Source organism: Columba livia, chromosome Z (assembly GCF_036013475.1).
Source record: "Columba livia isolate bColLiv1 breed racing homer chromosome Z, bColLiv1.pat.W.v2, whole genome shotgun sequence".
NCBI lineage: Eukaryota > Metazoa > Chordata > Aves > Columbiformes > Columbidae > Columba > Columba livia.
In genome coordinates this window covers 25,041,337-25,055,440 of record NC_088642.1, presented here as the reverse complement: position 1 = coordinate 25,055,440, position 14,104 = coordinate 25,041,337, and the positions used below count along the sequence as shown (strand labels likewise).

General features: G+C 38.5%; 1 protein-coding gene across 2 annotated transcripts in view; it reads right to left on the bottom strand.

The window, feature by feature from the left end:
* PARP8 (poly(ADP-ribose) polymerase family member 8) overlaps positions 1 to 14,104 on the bottom strand; it is a 122,407-nt gene that overhangs the window by 41,116 nt on the left and 67,187 nt on the right. Inside the window, exons 7-11 of one of the 2 annotated variants that reach the window (XM_005500872.4) lie at positions 11,182 to 11,276; positions 7,658 to 7,718; positions 5,724 to 5,814; positions 2,440 to 2,506; positions 591 to 716 (exon numbers count right to left, since the gene is read on the bottom strand). In XM_005500872.4, coding sequence (XP_005500929.1) covers positions 591 to 716; positions 2,440 to 2,506; positions 5,724 to 5,814; positions 7,658 to 7,718; positions 11,182 to 11,276 — 440 coding nt within the window. The remainder of the gene's footprint in view (positions 1 to 590; positions 717 to 2,439; positions 2,507 to 5,723; positions 5,815 to 7,657; positions 7,719 to 11,181; positions 11,277 to 14,104) is intronic. The other variant, XM_065045182.1, reaches the window with a different exon arrangement.

Genomic DNA, 14,104 nt, shown 5'->3' with positions numbered 1-14,104 from the left:
ATGTTTCTAATGTCTTTGTTCTTTGAGCTTCCATGCCTGTATTTCAGAAGTGGTGAACATTCATGTACTCGAAGAGTGGATAGGGATGAGTGCTCAGAAACTCTAAAAATCAGTCTCTCATTAATGACCATTCTAGTTTTAAAAAATTAAAAATACACATAGCTGTGGAAAGAACAGCTAGACAGCCACAAAATGTTTTTATATCTATATAATATAGAATATATATATGTTATACATTAATTGTATATATGACTTAGATTTATATTCTTGGTATTCAATTGTCTAGTGCTATCAAGCTAGTAAAGATACAAACAAGTTAAATAATATAAAATTAATTATTTCCAATTCTAGATGAAACACGGCTGTTTCAGAGAGCAGGGCACTGAAATGCTCTGCCTTCAAATAGTCTTAGAAGCTGCAGTAGTACCTAGTTCACTTTTGATGTGAAACAAGGCAAAGACTGGAAACCCATGAGGTAAGATATAAATAGAGCACTTCTCTGTGGAGAAAAGTCAACATTTCACCTTGTGAAGTATGCCGTGGTTTTTGAACAGGATATGGTGGAAACAGCTCATTTTCCTTGCTATTACCTGCGCAATGTAGAAAAGATGTGCAGAGGGGATTTCACCTTTTTGTCAGACACCTTCTTATTGTGCGTACAACTAGATTTCTCTTTGCTGTTCTTCCACTGTTGTGTAACAAATGTCTGCATGATTCTGCAAATTAAGAAAGAAAAAAATATTTTCTTATCCTAGCCAAGACATACTCACTTTAATACTAGGGTCTGTTTTTTCACCGTGTAAGCAATATGATGCAATGTCCTCACTCGACAGGCAGAATTTTTCTGTCCTGTATGGGGACTGACACTTGAGTGCCTCGCTCCTCAAAATGGCTTATTTTTCCGCACAAAAAACAATTTACATGGAACTCTTATTGAGAATACAGTCTGCGTAAAGAACCACTGCAAGACTTAGGCAGGTAAGCCTCTTATGGAGATCTAGAGGCAAACTGATTCAAAAGTATCCCATCGACTACAGGCATCTGTCTCTCCAGTGACTACAAAGATAGCCTACAGCATCCACACTGCTCACATAGGAGCACGTCCTCCTAAGGCACAAACATAAAAGTAGGGATGTTGAATACTACACTAGCCAAACAATGTTTACAGAGAAGACAGAGCCAGACACTTCCCAGAGATGGACAGTAAAAGGTAGTGGTCACAAGGAAAGCCAAAAACCTTAAATGCTATGAAAAGAAGACATTCACAAGAAAAGTGGTTAAGTACAACAGGTTGCCCACAAAGGCTGGAGATTTACAGCTTAACTGCCTGAGATCCTGAATGAACTAATCTAACTTTGAAGTCAGTGTTACTTGGAGCAGGAGGTTGCACTGGGTGACCTCCACTAGTTCCTTCCAGCCAAATTACTCTGTGACTCTCATCTAGCCGTGGGAGGGGGTCTTAGAGTGATAAAGTCGAAGTGGAAGTTGGTACAGACTTTATAAAAACTATAGTGAACCTTCAAAGATGAACATGCTGTTGCCACAGCCATGAAGGACCATAGGGTTACTGGGTATTCTGATTTCTGCTCAACTGTGGGCTGTGCAGCTATGTCCTTGAAAATGTCTTATGGGAACCTTTAATAATTACCCTGTGCACAAATCAGAGACAGTGTAAGTATTGAAATGTTTTAAGAGGCTGTTCATGTCTGGGGAGCTTTTTATTTTTTTTCTTCAAAGTTATGTACCATAGATATTTTAATAACATTGCTTCATTTCTAAGATTACGAAAATGCTTCACTGAATTTCTTTAAACACCAAACAGCAAGATAACTTTTTTTCTTAAGGCATTCTTAATATTGTAATGGTCAGATATCAAAGCCTATATTCTTGTCAGTTTATTACATATACACAAGCATATGTGAAAAGATGACTGAGCAAAATTTGATTAAATTGAATTGTACCACAAACACATGAAACTGCTACATTTTTTTCAACTATTCTTTCCTCTTGTCCTCAAAACGTGGATGGCCTAATTACTGTGATGCATCCTAGAGGCCACCATGAAAGCATAGCCCCCTCAGGGCATGTACGGTGCTCAAAAAGATTCCTGCTCCAGAAGCTTCATCGTCTAAGCAGAAACATGAAATTGAACACTCTTAGCTACAGTCTTTTGAACTACTGTAGCTTACTTCCGAAATGGCAGCAAAGTGACAGAAAACCCTTGCAGGCAGCACAAATCGGGCTCTCTGCAACAACTGTCAAAACTGAAATTAAAAAGGTGAATCCTGTTACTTTTTTATTTAAAGAAAAACAAGTTCAAAAAACTTTGATCCAACCAACTTGACAATCTCTGAATTTTATTCCACTTGATGTGGTCCAGGAACTAAAAGGAGTGCAGTATTTGCCTAATAACAGGGTTTTAAACTTCTCTAGACTTACTTTTTCAGCTGATGTCCCAGCCCAAATCTTTCCTTAGTAGAGATCTGAAATACATCCACAGTTGGCACTACGGAAAAAGGAGATATTGTTGATATACCCACTTACAGCAATAATAAAAAACTCATGACCATGTAAGTCATATTTAAGGACCTGCTTCTATCTGGACCTTTACTATAGACAATGCTATTGAAGCAATGGTGAAAGTGGATGTGTTATCTAAGCCTATGAAGAAACAAATGGTACTTTTTGGAATATCAGATAATGTAATTTGTAATTTCACCAATCAGGATTTTAGAAATTTAATTCCCCAAATACATCTCTTCCCATTAATTTTAATTACAGGAAAAAGTGTCTTTGTTTTTTATGTTACAGAATCACAGAACCACAGAATCATTTATGTTTGAAAGGACTTTTAAGATGACTATGTCCAACTGCTAACATACTACTTCCAAGTCCCACTAAATGATCTCCCTCAGTGCCATATGTACGTGTGTTTTAAACATCTCCAGGGATGGTGACTCCACCACTTCCCTGGGCAGCCTGTTCCAATACCTGACAACCTTTTTGGTGAATAAACTGTTTCTAATATCCAATCTAAACCTCCCCTGGTTCAACTTAAGGACATCTCCTCTCATCCGATCACCTTCGTACTTGGGAGAAGAGACCAAGACCCACCTTGCTACCAACTCTTTTTATACAAGTACTAGAGAGCAGCAGATTAAATGTCTCTGGACTGGTAATTTATCTTGCCTAATCTCTTGAACTTCTTGCCAAGAAGCAGTCTTTACATACTACAGTTTCTGTGACTATGAAGAAAACATAGAGTGGAACAAACTGAATTAATTAGTGTCTGGGCTTTCTTTCTGAGATTGTTATCACACAAGATCCATAATTGTCTTCTAAGTGCCTAATATATGAATTATAGTGGCCAAAGATTACCCTGAATTTTTCTCAAGACTGATCCTAACATGAGTATATCCATATTCATCTGCCAGAAAAGTGAAAGTGTATGATGTGAAGACTAGAAATTAGTTCCTGGTATTACTAGAATTCTTTAATAACGTTTACTAGATAGAAGTGGCAGATGGAATGCAGCACTTGTTGAGAGAGCCTCGGGTCCTCAAGGCAGGACAACAGCCAACACATATTACAAGCATGAACAGACTTTATACTTCACATTACATAAGGTGGTAATGACTACAATAAAATAAAAAGGAATGAAAACAAAAAAATCTGGGATTGGTTCTAATTTTATTAGAAAAAGTAAATCTATATTTTAAAACCTATATTATTCTCATCACCCAGAAAGCCAGATTTTATCCAGAATATCAAAATTTATAATTTAATTTCACCTTCATAAATTAAATTTAAAAATAAAATACAATATATCTAACCTGACCATACAACTTCACTTAGTTCAAAGCCCTGTAGATACCCCTTCTCTAATGTTATTATTCAACCACAATCTCATCTTTTAAAGACAAACCAACTATTTTTCTAAAAGAGATTTGATTAGGGGTACCAATTTATTTAGATTGTCAAAATTAGGACCCATGGTAGAGCGGGGGGCAATATTTTCAATGAGATCACCATACCTAGGCCAGCAATCTTAAAGTGTGACATCTAGACTGCAATTGTTGTCTAAGCTCTAGAGCCAGAGCAGACAGCCTGGGATCTCCAAAGGCTGATTCATTCTCATCTAAGACAGGTTTCTAAGGCACGTGGGAGAAACTGCCCACAAGTACAATAATGAGACAAGCTATTAACTAGAAGAATGACTATCTAAAATAAGGATATTACACAGCTACAAGGTGGGATGAATACTCCCCATTGTACTTTGGAGTAAAATGTATTTCTGTACAGAAAGTACTACAGGAGAAAAAGATGCAGCGTAAATTTATGGCCCAGTGGCCTCTAAACAATATTTCAGGGAGAAGCGGAATGCACAGAGAAAGGGTCTTGTTAATACTAAAGATGGTGGATCTCATTGTCCTTTTCCGGTAAGTAGAGACCTGGCTGCAACAGCAGCTGAGCTCATAAAACCAGTATCAGCAAAGCACTTGCCCCTGGCCCTGATCTTGCCTTTCTGGTACTCAGACACTCCCACAGCCAGTCAGCTGCAGGACTGGAAGCTCAGCTTCCCGTTTTAACCTTGTCAATGGTGCAGAAGATATCTTGTTGTTACTTCTCACTTCACTAGGCCATTTCTTACTGCATGCTGCTCTTCACGCTTCACCTTCTCTTACGTGCTGCATTTTTTATTTTTTAAATTACATTTTGATAGAAATATTCTGAATACTAACACTGTTACCCGCTATGACAAATACATATTTTAAGATTTGCATACTTATAAAAAGACTGAAGGAATAAAATACAGACAAAAATACCAAAGACAAGCAAAAAAAAAAACCTGATGTAAAGAAATGCTTATCTGAATGAACAGACTATAGCTTATAGATGGCATCAGCAGGCAACATATCCTATAAAAATAGCTCATTGTGACAGATTTTGCAAAACATATTATGACTGGAAATATCTATTCATTTTCCAGAGGCAGAATTCTCCCACTGATACAAGTCTGAACTGACAGCTTGTACTGGAAGCCTCCAAGGCCAGGCAAGTTACGATCCAAACTGCAACTTAATTCTGACTTCTCACTGTAAAATTATATCTGAAGTTGACTCTTGCATATGAACGTTTCCAAATCTTGAAAATCAGTTGATTCTTCATGAGTCTGACCATTTTTATTCTCATGAGGAACCTTTACTTAACAACTCATTCAAATCTAAAGTTTCTCAGAGTTCACACAGCCACATAGAAATAAGAAGCTAAAAGGATAATATCATGGCCTGATTCTTCAAAGGCGCATGAAAAGGGGCAGATTAATGTGCTGCACAGGTCTGTGTATGTATACCAAATCAGTGATATCTCACCTGTGCAGATGATCCTGATTTCCAAAATCAGGAAATCACAGATTAGAAACTGTAGATATTTATTCCTTAAACCCGGTTCCTATGGGAAGCAGTTGCATTTCAAAGGATATCCAGAAAACAAGTTGTAAAAATCAACCTATGAAAGTTTAAATTAGATGGCCATGTCATTATCGAGGGCCTTGCCAGGCAAATATATGTAAGCATAATTTCAAACCAGTGGGACTGCTCTCAGCAGTAGATTTAAGCACATGCAGGGTCAAAGATTTGGCGGTGAGTGACTATCTGTCACCTAGCACATGGCTCAGAGTGAGACACCACACAAGGCACATGAAGAATAAACAGATGACTAACCTGGACCATTTAAATACTGTGTAAGTGAACAGTGCAATCGCACTATTATAGGCTCTGTGCGAATTACATCCCAAGCCACAGCAATCTCCTCCTGGTTCAAGATAAAAAGAAAACAGACATCATAAGCCATCATGAGGAATTGTTGCATTTTGTCAGTCTACCTTAGGGTTGTTATAAACACCATCCGTTTACTCAGTTGTGGAGTATCTACTCCAATGCTAAACTTGAGACTTAGGACATACTACTGCCAGCCTGATGATGCCCCTAAGAGCAGTACTAGACTGCTTCCAGTTGTTGAGTTTGCTTATTTAAACTGAGCACAGGTTTAAATGCAACAGTACATCTACAGTACAGGCTGACACATTCCCATCTATCAAGAGATACTGCTTTGAAGCTGAGAAGCAAGGGACCAAATAAAAATGAAAAGGAAACTCATCCCACAACATAGGGCAAATGAAACGTTTGCTTCTTAAGACTGATTAAAATAATTCAGGGTACGATCAGATTTTCCTGAATTTTAGAAAATCCATGAACAACTATCTTATGTGCTGTGCTGACCTGAGAATATGACGTACCTGTGTGAAGCTAATGACACCCCTAAGAGCACTGATTTTTATTCTCTATCTAGAAGACAGGGAATTACTGCACAGATGAGGTCAGGAAGTGTAGAATCAATGACAGCATAACTGTTAGAGAAGCCATAACTGTTAAAGAAGACATGCTGCCAGCCGACAGCACCACTGTCCTGTGCCTCCTTTCCTACTCAAGCCCCTTCCTAAACAGTTGCGGATGTTGAGAAGCATATGGGAGAGCTCCAGCTAAGGTCTTCTTCCCTTCAAAACTCTGTGAAGTCCTTTCACCTAATTAATGTGTAGGACAGCAAAACAGCAAATGTTTTTCATTTACATCAGTTAAAACCTTTACCATTCACAAAGCATGTTTGCAAGGAAATACATCTGCAGTAAATAAAAGCCCACAAAACATTTTAACAATGTGATCATAAAAGGAAAATCCACTGATTAGCAGTCAATAATGTGTCAGTCACTCGTGAAGATCATGGAATCACAGAATGTAAGGGGTTGGAAGCAACCTCAAAAGATCATCTAGTCCAATCCCCCTGCCGGAGCAGGAACACCTAGATGAAGCTACACAGGAATGTGTCCAGGCAGGTTTTGAATGTCTCCAGAGAAGGAGACTCCACAACCCCCCTGGGCAGCCTGTTCCAGTGTTCTGTCACCCTCACTGTGAAGAAGTTTCTTCTCATATTTAAGTGGAACCTTCTGTGTTCCAGTTTGCACACATTGCCCCTTGTCCTATCACTGGTTGTCACTGAGAAGAGCATGGCTCCATCCTCGTGACACTCACCCTTTACATATTTATAAACATTCATGAGGTCATCCCTCAGTCTCCTCCAAGCTAAAGACCCAGCTCCCTCAGCCTTTCCTCATAAGGGAGACACTCCACTCCATAATCTTCGTTGCCCTGCACTGGACTGTCTCCAGCAGTTCTCTGTCCTTCTTGAACTGAGGAGCCCAGAACTGGACACAATATTCCAGGTGTGGTCTCACTAGGGCAGAGTAGAGGGGCAGGAGAACCTCTCTCGACCTACTAACCGCCCCCCTTCTAATACACCCCAGGATGCCATTGGCCTTCCTGGCCACAAGGGCACAGTGCTGGCTCATGGTCATCCTCCTGTCCACCAGGACTCCCACGTCCCTTTCCCCTACACTGCTCTCCAACAGGTTGTTCCCCAACTTATACTGGAGCCTGGGGTTGTTCCCACCCAGATATAAGACTCTACATTTGCCCTTGTTATAGTTCACTAGTAGATCTGAAAAAAGAAAAGTCTCAGTGGTTTTCTAGAGAGTCTGATGTGTAGCAGAACTAAGTGGGTATTAATGTTCATTATGTAATTCTGTGATTAGATTACTTACATCAAGAAAGCTAACATCAATATGCAGATCAATATCTACATCATCAATGGCTCCATATTCCCTGAAAGGAAAGAATTACATTACATTAGAGCTCTTTAAGATAATCCCCAGCCCAGGAGTACTTACAACAGGGAAGATTTTAGAAAGGATAATCTTGTCTGTAAAATCAGAATGGTTAAAAAATACACATTTGCATAGATTGAATCAATATTCCCAGTGGGTGAGCGTCTGTTGCACTAAAACTTTCTTCCAGTGGATCTTGCTTTAACAGACTAAATAATTTTTTCTACTAAATCCTCCAAATTCTTCCTCCATTGCTGGTATGTATTTTTGTCTCACAGATTGCACATAGAAATCAAGAAAACAATAATGGTCAAATACTGCTCCTATTTATGACAAAAGAAAACCCTAGTTAATTTTCAAAAGCATTTCAGGTTAACAGTCAGTAACCTAAGGAGATGCTTGAGATAAATCATTGAAGACAAATACAACATAGCCTAGAGGGTGGCATATTATACCTGTGGAATTGCTTCACACATTCAAGCATTTGTTTGTCAAAACATAAAGACTGCCCTGTAATGTGCTCAAGGCAATAGCTACCTTATTTTTTCTGTTATGCGTGGTATTGCTGGAATCCCCAAGGTTCAGATTTGACTCAGGCTCTTAGGTGTTTCATTGTCATCTGAAATCTTACATGTAAAGTGTTACTTTTCTGCCTCTTATTTTCTGACTCATTCTGACTGCCCTACCCCAATGTACTTGGAGACTTCTGAAAAACAGGGCTAGAAAATACTCATTCATACATCTAAATAAAAATTGTTTTCCTTTTCATTTTAATTACTATGCGGACAACACTGTAAAAGTGCAATCACTCTCAGTTTTTCACAAATTAGCTTCTAGTGACTAGGTTTATTTCTTTACACTGCATTTATGTGCTTGTTCTCACAGTGACTTCCATACTTTTCTATTAAAGTAGATTAAGACACTGCACAGTAGCAGTCATGTATAAATACATTGATAAGGTAATTTTGAAATACAAAAACATTTTTGTGAATATAACTATCTCCCACCACAGTGGCCTCTCAGCCCATGGTGGGACCTAGGACACATTGGAAATGCCTTGAGCTCTTGTGAAATTTTGTGGTGGGAACCCCTTCCACCAAACCTTGGCATCCCAATGGTTCTCTCTGGTAAGGGCAGATCCAAAATCTCTCTCTAGATGAGGTATCTCCACACAAGGCACACACAGGGCAGGTAAATGGTGGCCAGGGCTGTGTTACCTAGAGGCTTCCCAGCCACCCTGATGTCTGGTCCAGAGACTGCTGACCCAGACCTGTACAGGCACTCACTGACCTCCCACAGCTCACTGGTGGCTTGGCATTGAAACAGTGAAATTCTCCACCTATTGAGTGGTTTAGCCACTGTCCTACACATCAGTGGCCTCAGATTTTTTTTTGTCATTTTCCCAGAAGATCCAAAGAACAGAATGTTATGAACTCTTAAATAATACTTATGAACACAGGCTGGTGATGCCACATGACTGAATTACAAAAGGCTGTGAACAAGCATAATTCTTTAAATAAACTGAAACCTAGTTGACCTAAAAAACCACAGAAATACTAGTGGAAGAAAGGATAAGATAAAAATAAGTTATAACTGTGGAATTTCCATATTCGCTGAAATCCTTTTTGCCTCACTCCATTACCGACATAGAAAATGGATTTTAGAGACACAACTCTAGTTATACTTCCCTACGCTGAAAGGGAGGAAGAAACTTCCAGCACCTGCAGCTTATGATCTGCTGTCTACAATGGCTCAACGAACACGTCTTGACTTGGAAGCTCCTGGATGTCCTCTGTCCATCCATGTATAAGCAATGTAAATAAATACAGAAGAGTTCAGACCAATTGGTCTAGAGGTCTTTCTCATGTTTTAGGTGGCCAGATTTCAAAGGGCAGTGGTGACAAGCACGCAGGTATAGGAATTTCCCTTTTTATATGTCCACTTGACTCCGTCACAGCAGGAGACTACTAAAAGAGGGTCAACTGTCTAGGAAACATGCATCTTGGTGGGTATCGCTGTCAGACAGACTTCTCCCTCCACAGAGAAGTGGAGCTGCAAGAGAAGGATGAAACTGAATGTTTAATGCTGTGTTTGTAGCTTTCAAGAATTTATGAGTATTTTCAACTGCAACAGAGTGGAAGAAGCATTAAAGTTTTCCACGTGCCAAAAGCAGTCACAGATGCCAGTTGCTACTGCAGTGTGTTCAAGGAGATCACAATGCTTCCAAAGAAACAATTGATTCAATAAATTAGATGCATTAATGTTTTTGAAAGGTTACATATAATGTTTAAATTTTAGGAGCTTGAGGGAGTTTATTATCCAGGTATTCCCAATTTCATATTTATTAGTTTGGCAACAAAACATTTATCTCACTCATTTCCTAAACCCATATACAACTATTTGGATTTCAGTTCACCGGGTCCTCAAAATGTAATGAAATTTCCACTTAATTTGAAAAGGTACAGTACACCACAGTTGTAGACGTGCTCTCTCAGACTAAAATAACAGAGCTCATTGTCTGGAGGTTAATGGGAATTGTTACTTGCAAGATATGTGTGCCTGCGGTTATTCTCTTCTATTTTATTACCTGGTTTGTATGACAGCTTTGATATTTTCTTTGTAATACACCTGACAGGTCTGTTACATCTTGCCTACCTGTTATTTTTATGAAATTATTGAGACTGCATAGATGGAAAATGAAGTTATAAACGACCTGAATAACATTAAAAAGCATACTAAAAATATCCTACAGTTCTGCTCTGCATCAGAACCAAGCACACTCATATATGCCCAAAAGAATTTTTGGGTAATTACTCTTTGCAATCCACCTCTGACTGAGGTTCCACCACTTTTCTGTGCAGGGCACTTTTAATCAAATTCTTATTTGTTGCTAACACAGCTGGTTTCTTATTGTCTCACTCATGATGACAACAGAGAACATTTGATCACTCTTTCTAACTACGAACAGATTTTTTGAAGAAGGAGAACTGTTATTATGTCCTCTCCTTCTGTTTCTTCCAGACTAGACAAAACCAATTCCTTCAATCTTTCCCTAGGGAAAACATTTACTAAATCTTTTATCATTCCTCTTGTTCACCTCCAAGGCAAAAGACAGAATATGACAGGAAAGGAGTTTAACAAGGGTTTAGAGTAATGCTGAATAGTAATTTTCAAGAAAATACAATAGCCTGATCAAATACTGAAAAAGCTGCAAAAGATTATGTTTTAGAACAGGCTTCCAGGGCTTATTCCCAGCACGGCCAGTTGTATCTGTAGTCAGCCAAAAAAACAGAAAAACCAAACCCAGCATTGTTGCTAGCCAGCTGTGCTCCTTCCATTTGCCACACAACATGCAGAAATCATCAGAGGAGATTTGAGCTTTGGCAGCGAGGGAAGGCCCACATGGAACTAAATCTCCATAACTGTAAAGGTTCCACAATACATACAGGTCAATGACATACCTGAGAGATACTGCACTAGGTCCGTAGATCTCTCTCACTGCTGTCAAATCAGCTTCAAGCTGTGGGTGCTTGTGAAGTTCTCCATCATAGCTAACCTATGGGGAAAAAAAAAATACTAAGGTTTTTGTTTATTTCCTTACTGGCATCTGATTTAGGTTCTTGAAAGTTCCCCCTGCAAAATGCGCTGCATAAAGATTCATTAATGCTATGTTCAGAAAGGATACTGTACTGATAAGCTGAAGCACTGAGTTGATCTAGCTCTTCTACATAATGTGATTTGCAAAGCAGGCAACTCTGCATGAAAATTTTTTGAGGATCCCACTCCTGTTTGTGGCAAGAGAAGCTGCAAAGGACTCACCCCTCTGTCTGTCTTGTCCTAGGGTTTGTTCTGGGACACTTGTGCATTTTAAAACTGTTAGGTAGAAGAACTAGATCTCCCCAGTCACATCATTCCAGTCCAGCCACTACAGGATAAAGGTTTTCTCCCTCTTGGTTGTTTTCACACTCTCATATATGATATATTAGACACATAGAGTGGGTTGGGCTGAACAAGAGAAGCATGAAACTAGTCTACGTAAGAAGTGTCCCAGCTAAACTAAATCACATTTTCAGCCTATCCGTCTGCTGGATTTGAGTATTCTATCCACCGGTGCAATGATATCAAACAAAAAAAATGACGAAAACTTTCAATTTTAAGTATTTTACCAAAGAAGGTGTAAAGAAACATGTATTTAGACATCATGTCTATTTTTTTCAAAGTCTACATGAAAAATAGCAATAACTATACAGTGCTTACCCTATAAAGGTTTGGTTGGACTGTAGAAAAGTCAAAATATTTAATATCCTCCTATCTTCTACAAGGACCAAAATACATCTTTAGGCTTGTAACAATTTATTCAAAGTTTACTACTACTTTCTTGTTAAGCAATATGCCCTCAATTGTGTGAGCCTAATTCTACCTGTTTACAACAATTAGTCCACAAAAGTCAATTAACTCCCTCAAGTTGGACAGATTCAGAAATGAGTGTAGGATTTGGCTTGCAGCTTTGACAAATTCAGAGAGCAAAACACAAGAGTGTACTTTATCCTTTTAGACGTGTATACACATCCTTATACAGGAATTCCTGCAGAGAATTCCTGCTTTTGCAGAATGATATCTAACTGCAGTACTGTTTCTTCCATTTGTACATCCAAATTTGCAGACCAATGCTGTGACACTTTCAGCTCAGATATCTAGAGAGGCACTCTGCAACCTAATGAAATAAACTTCAATAGAATTAAAATAATAATCAGCTGATCACTTTTTACATGGGAAAATCAGCAAAGAATAATTTGCTTAGAGCTGGAATTCATCAAAGACACAGAATTCATCAGTATAGAATGGACCTGTGTTTATCAGAGATACCACCTCTGATGGTACCATATTGATGACCAGAAGGGTATATGGCAAGTATCCCTCCCTTGTTTAGAAAGGCATGTCAGAACAATTTTCTAAGTAGAAGAGCATGGGAAGAAAACCGCTATTGTATTTTATTTTTCACTTGAGGTAGGAGCAAACCAAACCTTTTTACATGCTCATTCCTCAAAGACGAATTCTTTAAAGACACATAAAATAATTGCTGGCCTGCTTCCAAAGAGAGTCCAGCAATCATTTCACAAATCATAGCTGTGGAGCACTCACCACCTTTGCTGGTCCTAAACCACATTTTTTTAATCAGTTTTACGTATCAATAATAGTAAAATCCAAAAAATAAACACTGTGCAGAACACTGTACTGCTCAACATAATGCTTTCTCTAGTCTACTTTTGGATGGTAAGAGGTTATGAACTCAAAAATGAAACAAAGCAGTTTTCTGTCAAATTGTAAGATCAGTGTGGTATTTTCCATCCCTGAATTAGTGCCACAGACATGCTGATGAACACAGAAGAGACTGTCAGAGTTTTGTATGTCTGCATTTGCAAGTATGTCCTGTATCTGAAGCACAAGAGAGAGGGAGAATGCCAAAGGCAGTAATGTTACTGTTTCAGTCTCTTGTTCTCATTTGAAAACGTAGAAGATAGAGATTCAATGAAAGAATTAACAAAGAGTCTCAGAGAAAGTGAATATAAAAGCTAAAAATCTGATAACTTTGCTGTGTCGAAGGATCTGTGTTTAGAAACTCTCAGTTTTTAACCCGAGACCCGATTCAGATTATTTTGTCCCACATAATGACAAAAGGTTGCATTTTTAAAGGAGATTAAGTGATTTACAAATGTAAATCCCATTGAAAAGCAATAGGACTTAGGGTATTGAATCACTTAGCTACTTTAATGTATTTATCCACTAAGTCCTTAGGGAGGATTACAAGCAGGTGCTTAGGAAGTAGATACAAACATTTAATTTATGACCAAAAGGTCTTGTTTTCACAGCCCATCGCATGCTGTTTCCTATCATCCATGGTCCTTGTTTCATCATCAGTTGCTCTCTTGTCTTGCCAGCTGTAACCACTTAGAAATGTTAAGAATTATCCCTTACCTCCATCTTTCACAACTGGATTGCACACAATTACACTGGCATCTATTACCCCTCGTTGCTGAAGTCAGTATTTTTGGCCCCTTTCTGTGTGGGTACAGCACATGCTTGTCTCAAATGAAGCAAGTTGCCTTGCTTGTTCCTCATGTATAGACAACTATTTTGTCTTCCCAATAGACCTGGTGCTTACTTAGTAACTCTTACAACCACTTTATTTGAAAAATAACTGTTCTTTTTATCTCTTGAGAAAACCTGATTTCCTATTTATTTTCTGAGTCCTCGATAATTTCTTTAATTCTACAGGTCTTCTTTAGGATTTTGCCTTTTTGACCATGAAATTTTAGATTTAAAATTTCCTTTTTTCTCTCTTGTTAAATATACCTTTGGGATGTCTTTTCCTTTATTTGTTTG